The sequence below is a fragment of the Macaca fascicularis genome, chromosome 4 (genome assembly GCF_037993035.2).
Source record: "Macaca fascicularis isolate 582-1 chromosome 4, T2T-MFA8v1.1".
NCBI lineage: Eukaryota > Metazoa > Chordata > Mammalia > Primates > Cercopithecidae > Macaca > Macaca fascicularis.
Genome location: NC_088378.1, coordinates 122,093,535 through 122,117,164, shown reverse-complemented (window position 1 = coordinate 122,117,164; position 23,630 = coordinate 122,093,535). Strand labels below are relative to the sequence as shown.

Here is a 23,630-nt window from a genome sequence, read left to right as displayed (position 1 = left end):
GGATGAACTGGAAACCACAAACGAGCTCTTTTTCTATGACCTAGCCTCCGCACTTAACCTTAGGCAAAGAGTAGTGTGTCAGGGGGCCTGCCTATGGGTAAATTCTGAAAGCCTCGCCAGAGACACTTACTTTTTTTAACCCCTGTGGTTAAAGAGGACAGGTGGGTGCAGAGGGAATTTTATAAACGACACAAACACAAACAATTTCAAATCCTGAAAAAATTCATTTGGATGTTTGTTTTGCTTCCGTTTTATAGCTTGTTTTAAATCAAAGACTACACCTTCCTGAGACAAGCGTTGATTACACACAAAGTCAAGACTGGCCAGGGCAGTGGCTCAAGCCTGTAATAGCAGAATTTTGGGAGGCCCAGGTGGGTGTGGGGGTAGGGTGGGGATCCTGGGTATCTCTCACGTCCAGGAGTTCCAGACCAGCTTGGGCAATATAGGAGAGCCCCACCCCTACCATCTCCTAAAAAAAAGAAAAAAGAAAAAAAGCCGGGCATGGGGGTGCGCGCCTGTAGTCCCGGTTACTTGAGGGGCTGAAGTGGGAGCCTGAAAAGTCGAGGCGAGCCACTGCACTGTATTCTGAGTTACAGAGCGAGACTCATGGTGGGGGGGGGTGGGAGGGAAGAGGCAGGGGGAGCGGGGAGACAGAGAGGGAGAGAGAGAAAAGGAGGAGGGGGAGGAGGAGGAGGACGACGAGGACACTCTGTGACACACTGTCCTCCAGAGATACAGATTCTGGCATTCTAAAGGAAGAAGGACAAAGAAACCAAAACCAGTTTATCCAAGGCTTCAACTTTTCAGTCTGACCCTTTGATCTACATTCCATTATTTTGGTAGCATGGTGGGAGTGGATTCGGAGTGGACACAGACCCTTTTCAGGATTAGATCAGATAATTAAAATGCAAACAAACTTCTTTATTCCTTCACCTCAAGGAGCGTCCTTGGAAAGTAAACACACTTTGGGGCATTTCAAGGGGGGCGCAGTGAAAGGGTGTCCTTTGCGCCTCAGCTCCAGAGAAAAACGAAAGGTGGGTGGGAAACTAGGATAGAGGTGAAAAGTAAAAGGGACTGAATCAGCGAATGACAAAGGGAGCAGGGCTCCGCACAGGAGTAGGAGGAAGAAGAGGAGTGACTGGGGCTTGTGTCAAGCTTCCTCTGAATGGTTAGACAGCTGCCAGGTGGGAGAGGCGGAGGGCGAGGAGGCGGGTTCCACACGCGGTTGGCCTGGGGCTGATCCAGTCTTCAGCTCTCGCGGGCTGGGAGTCCGGGGCAGCGGCAGAGGCCACACCCAGGGCTGGCTGGTCCCGCGCTTTCCCGAGCTCAGCAGGCGCTTGCTGCTTGAACTGGCCAAAGAAGGAACGAATGAATGACCCTTTTGCCAGGATGGAGACCCGAGGGCCTCAGGGAGCTGCGAATCCCATGGACTCCTCCCGCAGCCTGGGGGACCTCGGGTCTTTTCCGCGCGAGGTGGGGCGCGGGGCCCCGCTGGCTCCGGGCGCCCGGAATCCCGCGACGGCGGGGGCGAGCCGAAGCCAGGGCGGCGGCCACGAGGACAGATCGGCAGGTCGGGCCCTCGGACCTTGGGCCGGAGAGGAATTGGACCGTGAGTCCTGGGTCAGAGAGAAAGTACTCTTTCTCCTGCACCCAGAGAGGTGGTTAGGGACTCAAGGGGACCCTGAACGGGAAAAGGTGGCCGGTGCAAAGGACCTTCCTCACGCGGCGGGTGGAGAGGACCACGGCGAGGAGCCCAGCTATCCTTCTGTCTCTCAACGAGAAAAGCGAATTTCTGGCAGGCGTGTAGCCCCGCCGCGGGACCCAGCAGACCCACCCAAATACGTGCTTGTGCGGGTGGAGGATTATCAGCTAACACAAGAAGTGTTGCAGACCTCGTGGGCCAAGGGTCGCATGACCACCAGGACTGAGGAGCACTCCGTGACCGCGCTCACTTTTCGCAGCAGTAGAGAGGGACAGCCTGGGGGACACCGGGCCCCTGCTGAACCCCGGAATCTCCAGGAACGAACAGGGGCACCCCGCGTTCACGCCGCGGAGAGGAGGGTTTCACCGTCTCCAGGGACCTTGCTCGAGGAGATTAAACTCTAAAGAGTAACCCGAGAAATGTTCCGGGATGGTGGATGAGCGATCATCCTTAAAAGAAAATGCTATTCTGGGAACTCCAACCAGCAATTAATCTGCAGAAGGAACCTTTTGAGAGGCTGGCGCAGAGCTTCAGGCAGGCAGATTAAGAACTGTAAGCAGCATAATACCTCCTTTGTGGCTTGAATTCCTTGGCGGTGTGGGGACCTAAGTCATTCAGAAGAGGGGGAGAAAAAATATTTTCAGATTGACAGAATGTGGGAGTTTTGAGATGAGAAAACCTGTTGTTAATTTGCATTTTGGAATAACTCAATTGATCTCTTTTCTGTTCCCCCCACGCCACCCCGCACTCTTGTTTCTCTTTAGGACCTAGAGACAGAAGTGAAGTTTGAAGTCTGCTCTCTGCAAAGAGGGTGGGAGTGGGTGAAGGAGAGAGGCTTGTTTTAAAAGCCAAAAACAGAAAGTAAGAAGAAATGGGAAAATAAAACCAAAGCAGCAAGTGACTCTCTTCTGATGTGCACTTTTCATTTTTCTTCCCCACATTTCAGTGTTAGAAAGAAAAAGAGAGGAGCTAGGGAAAGAAGGAGTTGGGACAGAAGACTAAGATTTCAACATGAAATTCCATTTACAAGGCTTTACCGCAAACAATAGCTCATTTAGTCCTGTAAACATGCATTTATCATACATTTTTAATTTTAATATTAAAAATACTGCATGCAAATGTTCTGATTTAAAGGTAGATAACAATATGTAGTTTGCCATAAAATGAATGCATATCTTATTCTTTTCCTCAGTTCTTCATTAATGAGACCTGTAGTCAAGAATGGATTGAAAATACCGATCTCCTGGTGTAGTTAAAAAAAATCTCTTCTGGTATTGCTGAAACAACTAATTTTTCTTATTTTGTTTATTCTTCTTTATTATTAAATACCATCTGAATTAACTCTTTAGTAGTTGGCCTGGTTGAAGCTCTGCGAGGAGCAAAGCAGCCCTCTCCAGGTGAACTACTTCACTTTACCACCTGAAGGAGTATTTACTGCAAGAATTAACAAAGCAGGTAGGACTCTGGCTTTTGATGAGCAAATGGTTGCAAGGTGCCTCCTTCCCCAGTCTTCCCTTTTGCCTTCATTTTTAGTTTAGAGCTTGAAACGTTCTCAAAAGATCATCTGATCCACCTCTTGCCTCCTGGCAGGCCAGATAGATAAGACGCTCCTGTTTCACTCATGAGCCAATCTAGGCCTAGAGGTCTTGTAGCATATCTAAGTCACACAGCTAGTAATTGCATATGCTTACCAAGTGGATGAAGAATGTGATAATCTCCCTCCTAAAGGTTTGGGGTGGCCTTTAGAGGATTTATTTGACCCTTACTTAGGGGTCAAAAGATGACTGAGGATATCCTAGGTTTTCTTTTTTTCTTTTTTTGAGACAGAGTTCCACTCTTGTTGCCCAGACTGGAGTGCAATGGCAGGATCTTGGCTCACTGCAACCTCTACCTCCCGGGTTCAAGAGATTCTCCTACCTCAGCCTCCCGAGTAGCTGGGATTACAGCCATGCACCAACACGCCCGGCTAATTTTGTATTTTTATTAGAGACCGGGTTTCTCCATCTTGGCCAGGCCGGTCTTGAACTCCTGACCTCAGGTGATCCCCCTGCCTTGGCCTCCCAAAGTGCTAGGATTACAGGTGTGAGCCACCGCGCCCGGCCGATATCTTAGGTTTTCTAACTCATGTTTGTGAGAAGTACTAGAGAATCACCTTAATGTTCCTGAATCCTGCAAGGCCTCTTGGCTGGAGAATCATCACTAGCAGTTCTTAGGCCTGTGAGCCCCTCACTTGGGAGAGGAATTCAGCATCTGAGCTCATCTGTGTTCAAAACTGCTTGACAGGTAGAAAAGATTCATCCCTTAAGGTGAATCTCTTTTCCTTAACAACCCCGCCTGACTCCAATGGTAGATTAACCTGTTTGGCACATAAGTTTCAGACCTGAGCTTATTTATTTGGTTGAATCATCACATGCCCAGGTGACTGATCATTGAATATGGAGAACAAAAAAAGTCTCTCCCAATAACCAAAAATGGCAAGTAGCATCACTCAGCTGCTTTCTCTGGAGGCAAGCTCTGGAGGTCAGCTGCTTGGGTTCAAAACTGGCTCTACCTCTTTATGAACTGTGTGCCCTCGGGCAAGCTGCCTTATCTCTGTGTGCCTCTGTATCCTGATTTGTTAAGTGGGGACAATAAATAGTAGTAACTTCATAGAGGTTTTTTTTTTTTTTTTTTTTTTTTTAAGGGTTAAGTTAAACAAAAATACTTAGAACCTTGCCTGTCATACAATAAATGCTCAAAGTTAGTTAAATTTTTTATTATTAGCATGGTTATTATTTAGTTCACTTTTCATCCTAACTAGGCTTTAGTCTTTTGTTTAGTAACAAAGAGCAGAAATTGTATAACACAATAAATCTAATTAAAGTCAAACCAGTGGTTTTTAATAAGACTGTTCTGTACTCCTGAAAGCAAGGACTTATTTCTAGCTTTTCCCAACCTTTAATGGATCAGTAAGTATATTTCTTAAATTCCTTAGAAATGACCTTCATGTCTTGTGTAGGGACTCATGGTAAGGCTCAAAGGACTAAGGTACACTATGCTTAACAGTCATTGAAGAGATTTTAGTACTGCCTAGTTCTGGGCAGATGGGAGCTTTGAATACTTTCTTTAACCTGTCAGGTTAGTTTGTTTTCCCTCTGGGGCTTTAAATCTGATGCCCTGTTGTCTAGAAAAGCAAAATAGACACAATTGGTTTGCATTTTGTCTTTCAGCCAAAAATGTGTTTAGCCAGGTTAGCTTAACTCCTTTAAACCAAATATGTTTGAGCTAATTATTTTTTTTTCCTTTCCTCACTGTGTTTCAAGCAAAGAAAATTTATTTTTAAAGTGCTTACTGAACTTCCCGATTAACCGCATGCAACATGTTTATAGATTTCATTTAATATAGAGTTCTTTCTCATTGGAAACAAAAAGTAGTAAAGTCGAAATACTGTTGAATTTGCTTCACAGATGTTCCTGATCCAAGCAGAACCCTGTTATTTGAAGAGCCTGAGAAATCTTATCCCATTTAGAAGTGTCCTGGGAGTGCATCCAAAGTGAAACTTGGGCATCCTCAATACTAAGAAATCTCTGAGAATGGCTGGGTCTTGGCTCTTTGATCTTACCTCTACTCCACTGAAAAATACGATTATCTAAAATTGTGTTAGGTGGATGAACCACATCAAAGACTTCCAGAAGCCACTCCAGTGACCATAAGACAAATGTCAGAATCGCATAACCACCAGGATCAGGCAAGTGTCATCCTCTCTTAAAAATATTTGTTTACAACCGCGATCTCCTTTTGGGAATCATTACATTTGACTTGCTGCTTATTTTTGTTGGACGTTTCCAGTGCTTGGCGATAAAACTTGATGTGGCTCTTTGCTTTGAAAAAGAAAAAAAAACTTTTTATTAAAAGAAAAAGTTATACACACTGCATAAAAATTGGGGAAATGTTATGAAGACAAAGAAAATTATAATAAAGGAAACAAAAACTTACAGATGACCCCAAATCTCTTTTAATATTTGGCAAGTTTCAAATATGAGTTTTTTTGTTTTGTTTTGTTTTTGTTTTATAAAGACAGCACCTTGCTATGTTGCCCAGGCTAGTCTTAAAATCCTGGACTCAAGCAATCCTCCTGCCTTGACCTCCCAACACGCTGGGCTTATAGGCATCAGCCACCATGCCTGGCCAAGTATGGTTTTATTTTATTATATCTTCATGTGTATATACCTACATATATACATACATTTTTCTAAACTATGTAAAGTAGTATTAATGTAACCTCTGTATATTCCTGAATATTGTCTTTATATAAACAAACATATACTGATGCTACTCATGATGTGTTCTGTGAAACGGCAGCATGGGCATCTCCAAGAAGGTTTTTAGAAACGTGGAATCTGAGGCCCCATTCTAGATCTACTGAATCAGAATTCGCATTTTATCAAGATCATTGGATGATTCACATTAAAGTTTGAGAAGCATTGACATATTCTCATATTTAGTTCTGTATTCTATTTTGTCACTTACCAAAACTAAAAGGTTTTTTTTTTTTATTCTGTGTTCCCAATTAATTGTTAACAATGCCATGAAGATAATAATTTGTAGAATTTTGAAAACACTTAAAGATTACAGGAGGGTGAAAGATAGAGGATATGAATTGGTAAATTGGCAAAGAGATCTCTATGAAGTTTTATAGTGTCTTTTTAGAAGAGCCTTATTATTTGAAAGTTTGCCCTGATGAACCATTGACTCACCATTGGATTTCAAACTATTTCAGAAATGTGGCTATTTCGTTCTCCAGGAATATGAAATAATACGTTATCAAAAACTCCTGTAAGGGTGAAAAAGCAGGAAGTCATTAACATATTGCACAACTGCAACTCTGCAGGCTGAGTCAGAACTTGTCAGCCACTTGTGATGAATTGAGAGGAGTGGGGAAAAGGTGGAGCCAGAATTTGAATCAACTGATTCAGATAAGTAAACAAAGGGCTGTGCCTCTTGAACACCGTGACATCTCTATAACTGCAGTCAGTACTTTGCTTTGTAATTAGGGAGGGCAAATCTGTGAATATACTTCTCTAGATGAAGATAAAGTCCAGATTACTTTGGAGAGAGTAAGGAGTTATGATTGGTTTTCAGGCATTATGCAGCCGGTAGTCACAAATAAAACATTAAGACTTGGTTATCTTCAAAGCAAGGAATTAACCAAATTCAAACTTACATTTCTAACCTTAAAACAAAACAAGAGGCGGAGCGTGGTGGCTCACGCCTGTAATCCCAGCGCTTTGGGAGGCCCGAGGCTGGTGGATCACCTGAGGTCGGGAGTTCAAGACCAGCCTGACCAACATGGAGAAACCCTGTCTCTACTAAAAACACTGAATCAGCTGGGGTGGTGGCGCATGCCCGTAATCCCAGCTACTCGGGAGGCTGAGGCAGGAGAATCACTTGAACCCGGGAGATGGAGATTGCGGTGAGCCAAGATCGTGCCATTGCACTCTAGCCTAGGCAACAAGAGCGAAACTCCGTCTCAAAAACAAACAGACAAACAAAAAACAGAACAAGAGTCTTTGAGGAGACTGCAGCCCTCCCAAAAATAGAACAAACAGAGGCTGTGTTTGCAGAGCTTGGTATAATAAAAGAGTCAGCCAGCATCATTTGTGCTTGGCAGGGAAGCAAAGGCAGGTAGGGCAATAGGAAAGCTTTGTAGTGGCCAAGATGATCTTACCAATTCCTCAGCTTGACTAAATTTTAGATAAGCTTCTTCTTGACTTAGGTCCCTGACTTTCCCTTTCTTAGAGCATTTACTTTAAACGACTTTCAGTTGTAAGTTCTTTCTCTGCCTCTTTGAAATGTAAGTCTAAGAAAGATCCAGGTATGTCTTTCTTAAGGACCTAGGAGCCATTCCTTTGAAATGTAATCACCAAAAACAAACAAACAAAAAACCCAGAGGTCCCTAACTATCAGTCTCTGTGGGAGGGTGGAAGCCCAGCTTCTCAAAGTGCCAATCAGCAAACATAGATGGCATAATCACATTGACCAGTGTCCCTTTTAACATTGTCTCGTAGTTTTTCACTAGCTCACCTTAATGCTTAAAACGTTCCCACCTTTTGTTTCAAAGGAATTGAGTTCAATCTCTCTCCTGAATGCAATAGTTTTTGTTTTTTTGTTTGTTTTTTTGAGACAGAGTCTCGCTGTGTCGTCCAGGCTGGAGAGCAGTGGTGCAATCTTGACTCACTGCAACCTCTGCCTCCCGGGTTCAAGCGATTTTCCTGCCTCAGCCTCCTGAGTAGCTGAGACTACAAGTGCATGCCACTACGCCCAACTATTTTTTTTTTTCACTTTTTTTATTTTTAGTAGAGATGGGGTTTCACCATGTTGGCCAGGCTGGTCTCAAACTGCTGGCCTTAAATGATCCACTTGCCTTGGCCTCCCAAAGTGCTAGGATAACAGGTGTGAGCCACCATGCCTGGCCGCTAATGCAATAGTCTTGAATAAAGTTTTCCTTGCTTATTTAACTCTGTCCCATGCAATTACTCTTTAGCAATAGTGGAAAAAGAAAGGCTTTAGTTATGCTCTGCTTGGAGCCTATTGGCATGGGGGAGCTGGAGGCAGGTGATCTAGAAGGACAGCTTCTTATATGACTGGTTTAGGGATTTCTTAGGTGGGCCCTGAGTTGGAAAAAAGAGAGAGAGAGAAGCTGGCAGTCACTGACCAAGTCCTGACCTTTTGAGCTGATTGCTCCAGAGGCTGTGGTTTGACTTCCCAGGTTGTGACTTTGTCACAAAACTTGTAGGTTGGAATTCTGTAATAAATGGTATCAATCTCATAAGTTTTTTTCAAGGATTCAGGTGAATAAAAAAATTCTTAGAACAGTATCTGGCATATAGTAAATACTCAAAATTAACTATTATTATAATTAGTAGTAGTGGTAGTGGTAATGTGTTGTTCAGTTTACTTTTCATTCTAGTTATTAGGCTTTAGTCTTTAATGACAAAGAGCAGAAGACATAGAACACACACACACACACACGCAGAAATCAAATCCAAACCAGTGGTTTTTACTAAGACTCTTTTCTGTCTTTTTTCATATTTCACCATATATGATCTGGTCATTGTCCATACATATACTCAGGCTTTCATTTGTGTTAAACCAACCCTGAAGACCGAGTTAGAAACTGAAAAATCCAGTCATAAAATTCTGGAAGATTTAGTCACAGATTTATTTTATGGAGATAATCACATTATACTTGTTTATTAGAAACATCCAGAATGCGGCCTTGCAAGTAGCTTTTTTATGGAGGTGAAATATGCTTTGGCATAGTTTAATCCTGTTGACATCCAAAATGCTATGTAATGGACTAGTGCCACCTACTGAAAGCAAAGTCAAGTCTGTGTAAGTCCATCTAGGCATGGGGTATTACCTAATGGTCACTGGGGTTACAGCATACATAAGCATTACCTTAAGACTGCATGACTTGTTCCTAGCCCAAACCCCTGAGTGTTAAATTTGCTTTGTGTGACCATTGGACCATCCTTAGGCCATTTTCTACCTTCAAAACATCTTGTGACTTTGAGCGTATTTGGAAAGGCCACGAGGTCCATGGAAAAGTGGGCACAACTGCATATCTTGAATTCGACTTACTTGGAAGAGGACAAATGAGGTATAAGGGGTACCACCGGCTTTTTAACAAAGCTAGAGAACTTTCAGGGAGGACTTCAGAATACAGTCAACTTCTGTAAGGATTCTCTAACTGGTGTCCCTGTGTCAGGAAAAGCCCTAAGCCTACCTGTGGACTTTCCAATCCAGCCTCAATGTTATCCCAGGCCCCTGAGGTTGTAGGGTTTATGCTATAGTCTTTCTATCCTAACTGGGTGGAATAATGTACAAAGTTACAAATGAAATAAATAACCTTTTATTAGAAATTGGTAAGGCCGGGCGCAGTGGTTCATGCCTTTAATCCCAGCACTTTGGGAGGCTGACGTGGGTGGATCGCCTGAGGTCTGGAGTTCGAAACCAGCCTGACTAACATGGTGAAACCCTGTCTCTACCAAAAATAGAAAAAATTAGCCAGATGTGGTGGTGCACACTTGTAATCCCAGCTACTCGGGTGACTGAGGCAGGAGACTTGCTTGAACCTGGGAGGCAGAGGTTGCAGTGAGCTGAGATCGCGCCACTGCACTCCAGCCTGGGCGACAGAGCGAGACTCCGTCTCAAAAAAACAAAAAACAAAAACAAAAAAAAGAAAGAGATTGCTCATTTCTCTCCCTGGTTGGGATTCTGTTGGAGTAGAAGAAAGGGGATTCTCTGACCTGTATATTCAGTGGCATGCCAAGGACCAAACAATGGGTGGGGTTTGCTCGGGAGAGAACAATAAGCAGTGCTTGTCATTAGAGATTTTAAAACAATGATAAAGCCAGACTAAAAGTCTTTCTGATTTCTTTTTTTAGATGGAGTCTCACTCTTGTTGCCCAGGCTGGAGTGCAATGGCGCAATCTCAGCTCACTGCAACCTCTTGCCTCTTGGGTTCAAGCTATTGTCCTGCCTCAGTCTCCTGAGTAGCTGGGATTACAGGCATGCGCCACCACGCCCGGCTAATTTTTGTACTTTTAGTAGAGACGAGGTTTTGCCGTGTTGGCCAGGCTGGTCTCGAACTCTTGACCTCAGGTGATCTGCCCGCCTCAGCCTCCCAAAGTGCTGGGATTACAGGCTTGAGCCACCGAGCCTGGCCTCTCTTTTTATTACTGTCATGTGGTTAGTGATAAAATGCTTCTATCTGAAAACAAATTTATTGTTTTAAATTCTAAAAAATTCTCATGATTATTGCTTAAATTTTAATAAAGCAGATGTAATTTTCAAATTAGCATATTTTAATTCTTCTTTACTATATTTTTTCTATGTGGAAGATCATTGAAAAGCCTCTGTGTTGTCCTCCTAATATCTCTATCCCTCTGTCACTGTCTGTCTGTCTGTCTCTCTCTCTCAATCTGTCTCACACATAGACTCAACTAAATGCATTCATTGTGAGAGTAATTTTTTTTTTTTCTTTTTGAGATAGAGTCTTGCTGTGTCGCCCAGGCTGGAGTTTAGTGGCATGATCTCAGCTCACTGCAACCTCTGCCTCCTGGGTTCAAGCGATTCTCATGCCTCAGCCTACCAGGTAGCTGAGATTACAGATGCGTGCCGCCAAACCTGGTTAATTCTTGTATTTTTAATAGAGACAGAGTTTTACTGTGTTGACCAGGCTGGTCTTGAACTCCTGACCTCAGGTAATCCCCCTGCCTTGGCCTCCCAAAGTGCTGGGATTACAGGCATGAGCCACTGCGCCTGGTTGGGTTCAGATCTTTAGAGCTCACTTTGAGTGTACCTTGTGTCTCCAATCCCTGTATATAAATACCTGCATTTCAATAACAAATTTAACATAAACAATACCACAGCAATTTTGGCATCTGAGGAAGAGAACTTGAGTTACTTCAATCATGCCATTATATATGACTTATTATGTGTAACATTTTAAATAAGGAAACACCAAAATGTATTATTTTTGATCAGTGTAAATTTATTTCACAGCTGAGCTGTTTTACTGGATTTGTGTAATGTCTTTAATTAAAATGTATTTAAAAAAAAAAAAATAGAGATGGAGTCTCGCTCTGTCACCCAGTCTGGAATGTAGTGGCATCATTGTCACTCACTGCCTCAAACTCCTTGGCTCAAGTGGTCCTCCCACCTTAGCCTCCCAAGTAGCTGGAGCTATCGGCACAAGCTACCATGCCTGGCTATCCTTTTTTGTTGTTATTATTTTTTAAGCTAAGGAATGAATCAAGAAAATAAAACATTGCATGACTGGTACGATTTAGTTGTCTTAATTGTTTCTTCATATCATTTGGATCTGTGTCTCTGCCCAAATCTCATGTTGAATTATAATCCCCAATGTTAGAGGTGGGGCTTGGTGGGAGGTGATTGGATCATGGGGGTGGTTTCCTATGAATGGCTTAGCACCATCCCCTTGGTGCTGCTCTTGCAGTGTGTGAGTGCTCACAAGATCTAGTTTAAATGTGTGTAGTACCTCCCTTCTCTCTCTCTTGTTCCTGCTCCCACCATGTAAGACAACCTGCTCCCACTTTGTCTTCCACCATGATTGAAAGCTTGCTGAGGCCTCCCCGGAAGCAGAAGCCACTATACTTCCTGTACAGCCTGCAGAAACATGAGCCAGTTAAAACTCTTCTCTTTATAAATTACCCATTCTCAGGTATTTCTTTATGTCAGTGTGAGAATGGACTAATACATTTCTTTTGCAGATGTTTCAGTTTTATTAAAATTTACTTATTAACTTGACATTTACATGAAATATTATTATATCAGACTGTAACCAAAAGAGCAAAGTTATTATTTGTTTTACTTTATGATTACTAAAAGTTATTTTCTCATATTAATATAAAAATTGACTGTTTCTGATGGCAGATACACTAAGTACATCACTGCCAATATACAGTCACAGAGTCCTAAATATGGAAGGAAGATAGGGTTGCAACTAAAATTAGATTTTTTTTTTTTTTTGAGACAGTGTCTCACTCTGTCACCCAGGCTGGAGTGCAGTGGCACAATCTCGGCTCACTACAACCTCTGCCCCCTGGGCTCAAGTAATCCTCCCACCTCAATCTTCCAAGTGGCTGGTACTACAGGCTTGCACCACCATGCCTGGCTATATTTTATATTTTTAGTAGAGATGGGGTTTCACCACGTTGGCCAGGCTGGTGTCAAAGTCCTGACGTCAGGTGATCTGCCCACCTCAGCCTCCCGAGTAACTGGGGCCACAAGTGTGTGCCACCACACCACCACACCCAGCTACTATTTTTTTTTTGTTGTATTTTTAGTAGAAATGGGGTCCCACCATGTTGCCCAGGCTAGATTTCTTGATCTGTAATTAAAGCTGTTATATTCCCTGCAAGAGAAAGTAGTCCACTATTTCAGGGGTCTCCAGTCCCCGGGTCACAGGCTGGTATTGCTCTGTAGTTCCTCATTTAGGAATTCCTCATTAAAGAATGAGGCCACACAGCAGGAGGTGAGCGGCAGGCAAGTGAGCAAGCTTCATCTGTGTTTACAGCTGTTCCCCATCACTCCCATTACTGCCTGAGCTCTGCCTCCTGTCGGATCAGCAGCGGCATTGGGTTCTTGTCTAGGAACATGAATCCTATTGTGAACTATGCATGTGAGGGATCTAGGCTGAGTGCTCCTTATGAGAATCTAATGCCTGATGATCTGAGGTGGAGCTGAGGCAGTGATGCTAGCAGTGGGGGGCAGCTACAAATACAGATTAGCATTAGCAGAGAGGGTTGACTGCACAGAGACCATAATCAGTTGCTTGCAGACCCGTATCAAAACCCTATCGGTGAGTGGCAAGTGACAATTAACCTGCATCTGGTAGCAGGCTTTGTAGTGGCAAGTGAGTTGTACTTCAATTGTACAGCTGCATCTGGTGGCCTTAAGTCTGTTTGAAACAACTTCAAATCTCCATATGTTCTGGATCAAAGTCAAGGTGGAATATCCTAAGATTCCCGCAAAAGAAAGCACTGAAAAGCCTACTTCCATTTTCAATATCTTATCTTTGTGAAGCAGGGTTTTCTGCAGTGGCTGCAACCAAAATGAGATTACAGAGTAGCCTGGACATATGGAACACACTTTCAGTATCACTGTCTCCCATCACCCCCAGATGGGACTATTACAGGAAACAAGCTCAGGGCTCCCACTGATTCCACCTTATCGTGAGTTGTATAATTATTTTATTATGTAATACAATGTAATAATAAGAGAAAGTGCACAATAAATGTAATGTGCTTGAATCACCCCAAAACCATTTCCCTCCCCACCCCTGGTTCATGAAAAAATTGTCTTCCATGAAACCAGTCCCTGGTGCCAAAAAGGTTGGGGACTGCAGCACTAATTAATTTTGACTTTGGATTCAGAATTAACTGATATATTATTGAACACCATTTGTGAACTAAGTGTAATTCAGAAAATGGAACTACCCCTTAAATATGTTCAAACAATGAACTAAGATTAGCAGCTTCCATTTTTTAAAATTATTTACAGTTTCATTTAGTTCAACTGGGAAGTCAGGGAACCAGAGTATTTTCCAATGGACTTATCTAATTCACATTGTATGCCTATACCAAAACATCTGATGTACCCTATAGATATATACACCTACTATGTACTCACAAAAATTAAAAATATAAAATTAAAAAAAAATGCTTTATAGAAAATACTGGTTGGGAATGACCAAGATCACTTAATGTTCCTCTCAACTAAACTTTAGACAGTTTTCCTGGGAAAATTTATGTTTATAAATTCTCTTCTCCTTTGAGATGTAAATCTATTAAAAATTTTGCTAGTTTTACATTCCAGAAATGTCTTTCCCAAGGGCTTAGGAACCATCTTTTTGAAAAGTAGTTATCAAGGGATAAAACCCTCCTAACTCCCAGTCTTTCCAGAAGGGTAGGAGCCTGATTTCAACGTGAATGAATTAGCAAGCACAGATGATCTTATCGCAGGGGAAAATATTTGTAAATTTAGGAGTAACACAATGTTGTGGGCACATCGTACTGATGAAACTCTCCCTCACCTCCTTCAGTACTTTTTCATAGCTCACCCCACTGCTTTAAATCCTTCTGCTCTTTGTTTCAGCAGAGTTGCATTTAGACAATTCTGGCCTCTCTGTTGCAATAGCCTTGAATAAAGTCTTCTTTGTTTAACTGTATCCAGTGCAATTTTTCCGTTGACAAGAATCAGCTAACAGTAGGGGAGAAGGATTTATGTTGATAAATGGGAAGTATTTGATTTCATAAAGGCTAAAGATGCTTTGTGTCTCAAGGGAACTGGCAATGATTTCTTTATTGTGCTGATAGGAGTCCCTTGCTCATGCCTTTGCTGGGACTTCAGAACACCGAAAACAGGGACCTGGGGGTCTTCAAGTTCCAATTTTGCTAAGAAAAGGAGTGAATACTTTTTTGTTGTTGTTGAGACAGAGTCTCAGTCTGTCACCCAGGCTGGAGTGCAGTGGCACAATCTCAGCTCATTGCAACCTCCGCATCCCTGGTTCAAGCAGTTCTCATGCCTCAGCCTCCAGGGTAGCTGGGATTACAGGTGCACATGGTCAAGCCTGGCTAATTTTTATTTTTTGTTGTTTTGTATTTTTAGTAGAGACAGGGTCTTGCTATGTTGCCCAGGAAGGTCTTGAACTCCTGGACTCAAGTGATCTGCCCGCCTTGGCCTCCCAAAGTGCTGGGATTACATACATGAACCACTGTGCCCAGCCAGGAGTGAATACTTTGGATTTCAGCAAGCTGGCTGTATGCCCAAACAATTCTCTTGTTATTAACCATTGCTTTTTAGTTATTCATAGAATAAAATCATTGCCTCATGTTTAGTATGATGTGATCCTCACTTAAGAGCTGAATTTTCTACATTGCAGTTTTTTTCATTGCCATTTTGGTGATGTCCATGATCTCAGGGCAAATTATTATAAAGTACCTTCCCCTCACAAACACATATCAATTACAACTACTAATTGGTGACAGAAGGACCAAACGTTTCATGTTTGAAAGAAAAAACCCTAAAGCTCTAAGTGAAGGTTCTATTTGTCAAATGTTTTATTTATTTGTTGGATGGAGGATGGCAGTAAGTATGTTTCCACTACAGCAATTAGAATAGGAACTCATTCTGATGTGATGTGAGAGCACTCTGTGACAGTGCAGCTGACCGCCTAAATAATCTCCAATCACTTGGCAGAATATTGTGGCCAGCGAAATGCAGGAAGGAGAAATTCATGCTAAGGACAAGATAACAGTGACACTTGAGGCTCTGGGGCATATGCAGAGCCTAGGCCTGGGCAGAGCACAGATCCTATGAGGCACTGGTCAAGTGGTGAAGCCAATGTCCAGGCTTAGGTCCAGGTCCAGATGGGAGACTCCAAGGGGTGGCTGGAAGGTGAACTTTGCAGGAGGCTGGTGAAAAACAGGAAAAGCTCCATCTTGCTGATGACTCACCAGCACACATCCGGCGACCTGGACACAGACATGCTGGGGGGTTATAAAACATTCTCAAAAATCTGAAAAACAATCTAGACAAAGACAAAAACGGTCCACATGTGATTGCTTCTATTTTGGAATGTGTAAATCACTTAACCTTCCCTGAGTCTCATGAGCTCTATCTTCCAGTTGAAGCCCTGGAAATACATAATGAAGCACAACAGTCAGCTTTGCTTAATGAGCTGCATGGAAAAGACACACAATAAATAATGACAAGTAAAACCAAGTGTGTCAGGGGAACATAGTAAAGGTGTCTAATGTGGCTTGGAGAGTCAGGGAGGGCGCATGCTTTATACAAGAGGTTTATATCTAAACTTTTATACAAAGGATGAGAAGTTGGCCAGGCAAAGATGGGAAATTTGTGGAAGGGGTCATGATAGATTTGAGGGCTGGAAGAAATTTGACTCTGGCTAGGGAATAGAGCATGAACTAGGTTCTCAGACCTGAAGCCAGAGGAATGAGTAGAAACTATATCATGGGACCTTGGAAACCAATGTTAAGAAGCTGCCAAAGCACCTTGAGGAGAGAGACTTGATTAGTATTATTTTGAAACATGAATTATTTGGGAAATGTCAAGGTGTCTGAAAAGTGGAATGAGTTAAAATTGAGGAGGGAAACATTCTAGGTAGGTTTTTATTAAAACAACTGAGGTCTTAATGATTGTATATATATGTATTTCCTAAGACGTGTTGTGTTGAGAATGGTATTTTTTTTCAGCTTAAGTTTAATGAACTTTGTGGTGGTTGTATAGAGCAAAGATAGTCTATTGCACTGAAATGTGGCATTATTAAAAGTTTCTACTTCCAGTCCTTCAGAAGACCCAACCAGGTCTTTTAATTCCTGCTCCCATAGTCTGTAAATTCTAAACCTGCTGCTTGCTTTATGGTCAGTAAAATGTTGCAGATAATTTAGTTAGATTTCATGTTTTTGTTTCTTTAATTTACAAGGTAAGTATGACAAGTGTACTGAAGACATCAAAGCTCAGAAAAATACTTAAAAGCAGATATTTTGGCCGGGCGCAGTGGCTCACCTCTGTAATCCCAGCACTTTGGGAGGCCGAGGCAGGTAGATCACCTGAGGTCAGGAGTTTGAGACTAGCCTAGCCAACATGGTAAAACCCTGTCTCTACTAAAAGTACAAAATTAGCCAGGCATGGTGGTATGGGCCTGTAATCCCAGGTATTCCAGAGGCTGAGGTAGGAGAATCATTTAGAACCTGGGAGACGGAGGTTGCATGAGACAAGATCGTGCCACTGCACTCCAGCCTGGGCAACAGAGGGAGACTTTGTCTCCATAAAAAAAAAAAAAAAAAAAAAAAAGAAAAAGAAGCAGATATTTTACAACAAAGGGAAAGTATCCTAGTATCCTAAATGACCACTTACAAATAGATTTCCAGCAGATAGATTAACTCCAAGAATGAGAAACATTTTCTCACTACCTCTGATCATAAAGCAAGCTTTTTAGGAGGTGAAAGACTACAGACATTACCTGGAAATGTTTGTTAAACAAAAGCTAACCATTCATTTCACAAATATGTGTTTAATGTCAACAAGACTGATATGTTTAATGTCAGTGTCACCTGAGCTTGTCTCTGAGACTTGCTCTCAAGGGGTCTGCAGTGTAATAGGTGAATCTTATAGTGAATAGGTAGTTTTTGTTGTTGTTGTTTGTTTGTTTGTTTTTTGGAGACAGAGTCTCGCTTTTTCACCCAGGCTAGAGTGGCACAATCTTGGCTCACTGCAGCCTCCGCCTCCAGGATTCAAGCAATTCTTGTGCCTCAGCCTCCAGGGTAGCTGGGACTACAGGCATGAGCCAGCACCCCCGGCTAATTTTTTGTATTTTAGTAGAGACAAGGTTTCACCATATGGCCCAGGCTGGTCTTGAACTCCTGAGCTCAAGCAACTTGCCCGCCTTAGCCTCCCAAAGTGCTAGGATTACAGTCGTGAGCCTCTGCGCCCGGCTAAATAGGTATTATAATTTTTATCAGTATTACAAGATAGAGTGCTGGGGTTGCCCATGGAAGGAATGCCTAATCTAGCTATTTGGGTTAGATTTTCCCACCTGCCCAGAAATAAATGCATAATTGAGTGGTGTCATCCAACTGAATGATAAATAAAGCATCTTAGGGTGTGTATTATATACCCTATGCTTAGGCCTTATTCAGTTTCATGGCGGGAGTCTAGCTATCCAGTAAGATAAATCACATATTATTATTGTTTATTCTTGAGAATAAGGGGAGACAGTAGGATGATCTTATTTTTTTAATTAATTAATTATTATTATTATTATTATTATTTGTTGTTGTTGAGATGGAGTTCTGCTCTTGTCACCCAGGCTAGAGTGTAATGACAGGATCTTGGCTCACTACAATCTCCACCTCCCAGGTTCAAGCGATTCTCTGGCCTCAGACTCCAGAGTAGCTGGGATTACAGGTGCATACCACTATACCCAGCTAATTTTTGAATTTTTAGTAGAGACAGGGTTTTGCCATATTGGCTAGGCCGGTCTGGAACTCTTGACCTCAGATGATCTGCCTGCCTCGCAAAATTTCTGTCTGAATGCAGTAAGTAATAAATGTTAAGGAAATAATGGAGGAAAAGAGTGCCCTAAACACTAGAGGAATGTGAAGATTTGAAGAGATTGTAGCACTCATGGTTGAAGCACAAAATTTGTTTTATAATATTATTTTTTCTGACTGTAACAGTTTAATGATGATTGTATTTTAAGAATATTTCCAGCTGGGTATGGTGGCTTATGCCTGTAATCCCAGGCCTTTGGAATGTGGATAGATCACTTGAGCCCAGGAGTTTGAGAACAGCCTGGGCAACACGGTGTAACCCTTTCTGTACTAAAAATATAAAAATTAACTGGGCATGGTGCCATGCACCTGTAATCCAAGCTACTTGGGAGGCTGAAGTGGGAGGATCACTTGAGCCTAGGAGGTCGAGGCTGCAGTGAACCATGATCACGCCACTGCACTCCAGCCTGGGCAACAGAGAAGACTGTCTTAAAAAAAAAAAAAGGAATATATATGCATTTTTGCCTAAAATAAAAATAATATTATTACTGGATTAAAACAGAAAACAAAAGGTCCAGTATAACTAGGGAAGTTTAGAATTCCTGAAGTAAACAGCAAAACCCTTTGAGAATAAGCCACTCTGTGAAAATCTGGACTATTGCTACTTGTCTCTTAGTACAAAGAAGCCTCCAGATCCAGTTGTGTGAGAAACCAGGAAGAGCTTGTATATAATATTGATTAGAGCTCAAGAGACAGAGTAAAAGTAATTGCTGTTCACAGTGAAAAGGGAGGGTTAAGGAAAACATAATTTCTTCCCTCCAAATACTAACTGCAGTAAGTCCAAGAGTCTGGAAAAGAGTCTGGAAAAAAAAAAAAACTTCATGCGTGAAGAAATTATTGCTCCATGTCTTCTCTTACAAAATGATGGCTCAGTGTCAGATGTTGATAACGTGCACTCCAGAGACCATTGTTTGTTTCTAGGCTATTTTTATTTTGTTTTTTAGAAAATACAAATCAAGAACTGTTGACAGAAATTGAGTTTATAACACTGCAAATTATATGCAGATTGTTTTTCATTTTTTAAAATTCTTGTTCCAGGTGTGATATTACCTTTCTTTACTTGAAAGTCACTAATGCATGTAATATTTTCTCATGTATCGTCGTGTGTGTCTGTGCGTTTGTAAAAATTAGCAGACTGAATTGTACTGTGTATCTTGTATTACTTAGTTACCAGTGGGTGAAGAAAGCCTATTCTTGGGTGGCTGCTGTTTCTCCATCACTGAGTGGATATCTGAGTGAATGCTAAGTCATTGTTTGTATAAGCAGAAAGGCCCAAATCACAAACTGCATGTGGTGCAGCTTTGCTGTGACTCTGCTAGCAACAGAGAATTTATTTCAAGCTCTTAGGCTTCAGACATTTATGGAACAAATTCATTTCGTTCTCTGAATTTCAAAATTTACACTAGCAGAAAGCTCTTTCCTGCCACCCACCTTCCCCAAAGAAATTCTAAAAACAAAACAAAACAACAATAACAAGAAACTTCTATTTACACATATTAAGGCAAAACTTTTTTGGTTGGGGTGAAGTTGCTGCCCATTGTCTTTCTGCTGCTTAACTTTCTCCTCAAACTCCTGAGGTTCTACCTAGCCTCAGCCACAAGGAATCTTCAAAGATTCCCTTAGAAAATGTTGCTCTAGTGCCTAATGTCCCACAGCCAATTTAGAACCAGTTCTGAAGTTTTAGTGCCATATAGAAAAGTACAAAACCTTAGCACACTCGAGCTCCTGACCTCAGGTGATCTGCCTGCCTTGGCCTCCCAAAGTGCAGGGATTACAGGCGTGAGCCACTGCGCCCGGCCGACCTTACTCGTTTGAGAAAGAAATGCTGTTTGCAGAATTAGGAGCAATCTTGGAGGCCAAGATTAAGTCTTGCCAGATGTTTCAAACCAGCTTTCTCAAGTAAGATCCATTACCCACTGTAAAGGGCAGGAATGCTTCTCTCTTGATAAACTTTCCCTTAGAGGTGAGGAAATGCTCAGGATTAAAGTGTCTGGTTTTTCCCACTGTGCTTGATCCCGACGTACTGAAGCCAGCAAGATGATAACCTCAGTGGCCTAGAAATAAAAATGTTTGTATTAGTCACAGAGATTAACTTTCTTCCTAGAAAGGTCACTCTCTAAAGACATATCATGATCTTGGTTGGCAATTTTTCAGAAGCAGGGTGTTCTGGAGGGAAATGGAAGAGGGGAAGCCAAAAGGTGGCAGGTGGACTTGAGGCTTGGTGTAGAATATTCGCTTGTCTAACCACATGTTTATTCACGTGCTTACTAAAAAACTCAAGCCTTGGACTCAGAACTGGGAACAAATTCTTACTTAGTCGTGTAGTGGCTATGTAATAACAGCATGTCATTTAACTTTCGATAAACCCCACTTTCTATATTTGTATGATGAGAGTTAAATAGTCTTCATTTGAGACTGAACCTTAGAGGAAAGAATACATGTGAAAGAAACTGGCAAAACTGGCACAGTTCCTGGAAGGTTTGGGGGCTCAGTGAAGGTTGGTTTTTACCTCCAGTGACTACGATAGTGGATATTAAACCAAACAAGCCCATCTAAACTTTCTTAAAAACAAACTTCCCTGCTTCCAGAGCTTGCTGCATACTGGGAAACAACTTTCTACAAAAGAGAAAGGAATTTTAATTGTGATGTGGGAAAGGATATTCTGAGAACTAAAATAAATGAAATAAAATAATGATAAAAAGCAAAATCTCTCCCCCAAATTAAGAACAATATTCTCTACTTCATTTTGGTTCATTACAATTGCCTCTAATTTTTTTTTTTTTGGAGACAGAGCCTCCCTCTGTTGCCCAGGCTGGAGTGCAGTGGCATGATCTCAGCTCACTGCAAACTCTGCCTCCCATGTTCAAGTGATCCTCATGCCTCAGCTTTCTAAGTAGCTGGAACTACAGGTATGCACCACCACACTCAGCTAATTTTTTGTTTTTTGGTTTTTTTTTTTGCTATTTTTATTAGAGATGGGGTTCACCATGTTGGCCAGGCTGGTCTTGAACTCCAGGCCTCAAGTGATCCACCCACCTTGGCCTCCCAAACTGCTGGGATTACAGGTGTGAGTCATCACACCTGGCCCTACAGTTGCCTCTTTAAGAAGGCTTTGGAATACTATCTTGGTGATTAGCTGTTTTACAACATGAATCTGTATAGTTTTTCAAATTACAAAAAGCAAACAACTGCTTTAAAATGTTCTGTTTTAAAACTTTAGGCTGGGTGTGATGGTGCACACCAGTAGTCCCAGCTACTCATGAAGCCGAGGCATGAAGATCGCTCGAGTCCGGAAGTTTCAAGGCTAGCCTGGGCAACATAGTGTGACCCTATGTTTAAAAATAATAATAATAAAATAAAAAACTATCTATCTATCTATCTATCTATCTATCTATCTATCTATGATTGATTATTTGTATCCCGATATTTTGCAGACTTTCTCCTCCTCATAGCAACTGTACTACTTGTTTCCATTTCACAAAAGAGATGATTGAGGCCAGGCATGGTGGCTCACACCTGTAATCCCAGCCCGTTGGAAAGCCGAGGCAGGCAGATCACCTGAGATCAGGAGTTTGAGACCAGCCTAGCCAACATGGTGAAACCCCGTCTCTACTAAAAATACAAAAAATAGCCACGCTTGGCCGGGCGCGGTGGCTCAAGCCTGTAATCCCAGCACTTTGGGAGGCCGAGATGGGCGGATCACGAGGTCAGGAGATCGAGACCATCCTGGCTAACACGGTGAAACCCCGTCTCTACTAAAAAATACAAAAATCTGGCCGGGCGAGGTGGCAGGCGCCTGTAGTCCCAGCTGCTCGGGAGGCTGAGGCAGGAGAATGGCGTAAACCCGGGAGGCGGAGCTTGCAGTGAGCTGAGATCCGGCCACTGCAGTCCAGCCTGGGCAACAGAGCAAGACTCCGTCTCAAAAAAAAAAAAAAAAAAAAAAAAAAAAAATAGCCACGCTTGGTGGCGTGCACCTGTAATCCCAGCTATTTGGGAGGCTGAGGCAGGAGAATCACTTGACTGGGAGGCAGAGGTTGTAGTGAGCTGAGATCGTGCCACTGCACTCTAGCCTGGGCAACAGAGTAAGACTCCATCTCAAAAACAAAACAAAACAAACAAACAAAATAAAACAAACAAAAAAAGAGATGATTGAGGCTGAGTCTCAGTAGCAAATGAGTCAGACCCCCTATACCTACCTGCCTTCCTTCCTTCCTTCCTTCCTTCCTTCCTGACAGGGTCTTGCTCTATCACTCAGGCTGGAGTGTAGTGGTGCAATCATGGCTCATTGTAGCCTCAAACTCCTGAGCTCAAACAATCCTCTTGCTTCAATCTTTTGAGTAGATGAGGCTACAAATGCATGCCACCATGTCTGGCTATATTTTTGTAGAGACAAAGTCTCGCTATGTTGCCCAGGCTGGTCTTGAACACCTAAGCTCGAGCGATCCTCCTGCCTTGACCTCCCAAAGTGCTGGGATTATAGGCGTGAGCCACTGTACCTGGCCCCCTTTCTAATACAATGCTCTACCTAGCTCACAGCAAGGTAAATGGCTGGAACTACAATCCTGCCACTATTACTGTTTCTATGGTCTTTAAAATTCCTTTTGACATAGTTTATATTTGTTTTCTATTTCATTGCTAATCTGATTCATTCAGTCCAACAGTGTGCTTAATGTGTGCTGAGAAGAGAAGCTCAAAGATGGATACAGTCTTTTTGTCCTTAGAGAATAAGATGTGATAGTAAGGGGAGGGGCCCATATAACCAGTGATTTTGTGGATTTATGCAGAGGTGGGCCAAGAAGCAATGAAGAAACTAGGTATCAAGAAAAAAAAATTAGCACTATGGGCATACCATGTAAATTTATGCCAATTTCTGCCTTCAGTTTATTTTTAGGAAAGATCTACACATAGTTCCTCAGTTTACCAGGGGAAATCAGAGGGGTGCATCTGGATATCACAATATTAGGAAGCAGAGGGCATGAGAATGTCTCTGTAAGAGGACGGAAGTGAAGCCTGGAGGTAATCCTAGCAAGAGGACTGTGTGGGGAAAGCACAGGCTCTGAGAGGAGCACACCTTACCTGGGACTCCGGTCCCTACAGACCAACCTTGCATTCCTGACACTTGCTGGAACTCTCCGAACCCCAGTTTTCCCAACTATAACATAAAATGTAATACTGTCTTATAAAGTTTCACAGAATAATTATTATCCTTAATTATCCAATAATTCATCCAATAGTTATCACATATGCATACATAGACATTCAGTTACCTTTTGTTGAATGATAGC

General features: G+C 42.2%; 1 protein-coding gene across 4 annotated transcripts; it reads left to right on the top strand.

The window, feature by feature from the left end:
• The first annotated feature begins 1,171 nt into the window (after nt 1-1,171).
• Nucleotides 1,172-6,016, top strand: C4H6orf141 (chromosome 4 C6orf141 homolog). Of its 4 annotated transcripts, none has more exons than XM_015449328.4 (3): nt 1,172-2,254; nt 2,895-3,157; nt 5,149-6,016. In XM_015449328.4, exon 1 carries the CDS (start codon nt 1,369-1,371, stop codon nt 2,104-2,106), a length of 738 nt encoding a protein of 245 aa, XP_015304814.3. In that variant the 5' UTR covers nt 1,172-1,368; the 3' UTR covers nt 2,107-2,254; nt 2,895-3,157; nt 5,149-6,016. The 4 variants fall into 4 exon arrangements, with proteins under 4 accessions (XP_015304814.3, XP_045246947.2, XP_015304815.3 ...); XM_045391012.3 differs by having other exon boundaries at nt 3,052-3,157; nt 5,149-5,672; XM_015449329.4 differs by lacking the exon at nt 2,895-3,157 and having other exon boundaries at nt 5,149-5,672.
• Nucleotides 6,017-23,630: the final 17,614 nt, after the last annotated feature.

Excerpts from the sequence above, each read along its gene's own strand:
- C4H6orf141 (XM_015449328.4), top strand. The coding sequence starts at position 1,369 with ATGAATGACCCTTTTGCCAGGATGGAGACCCGAGGGCCTCAGGGAGCT.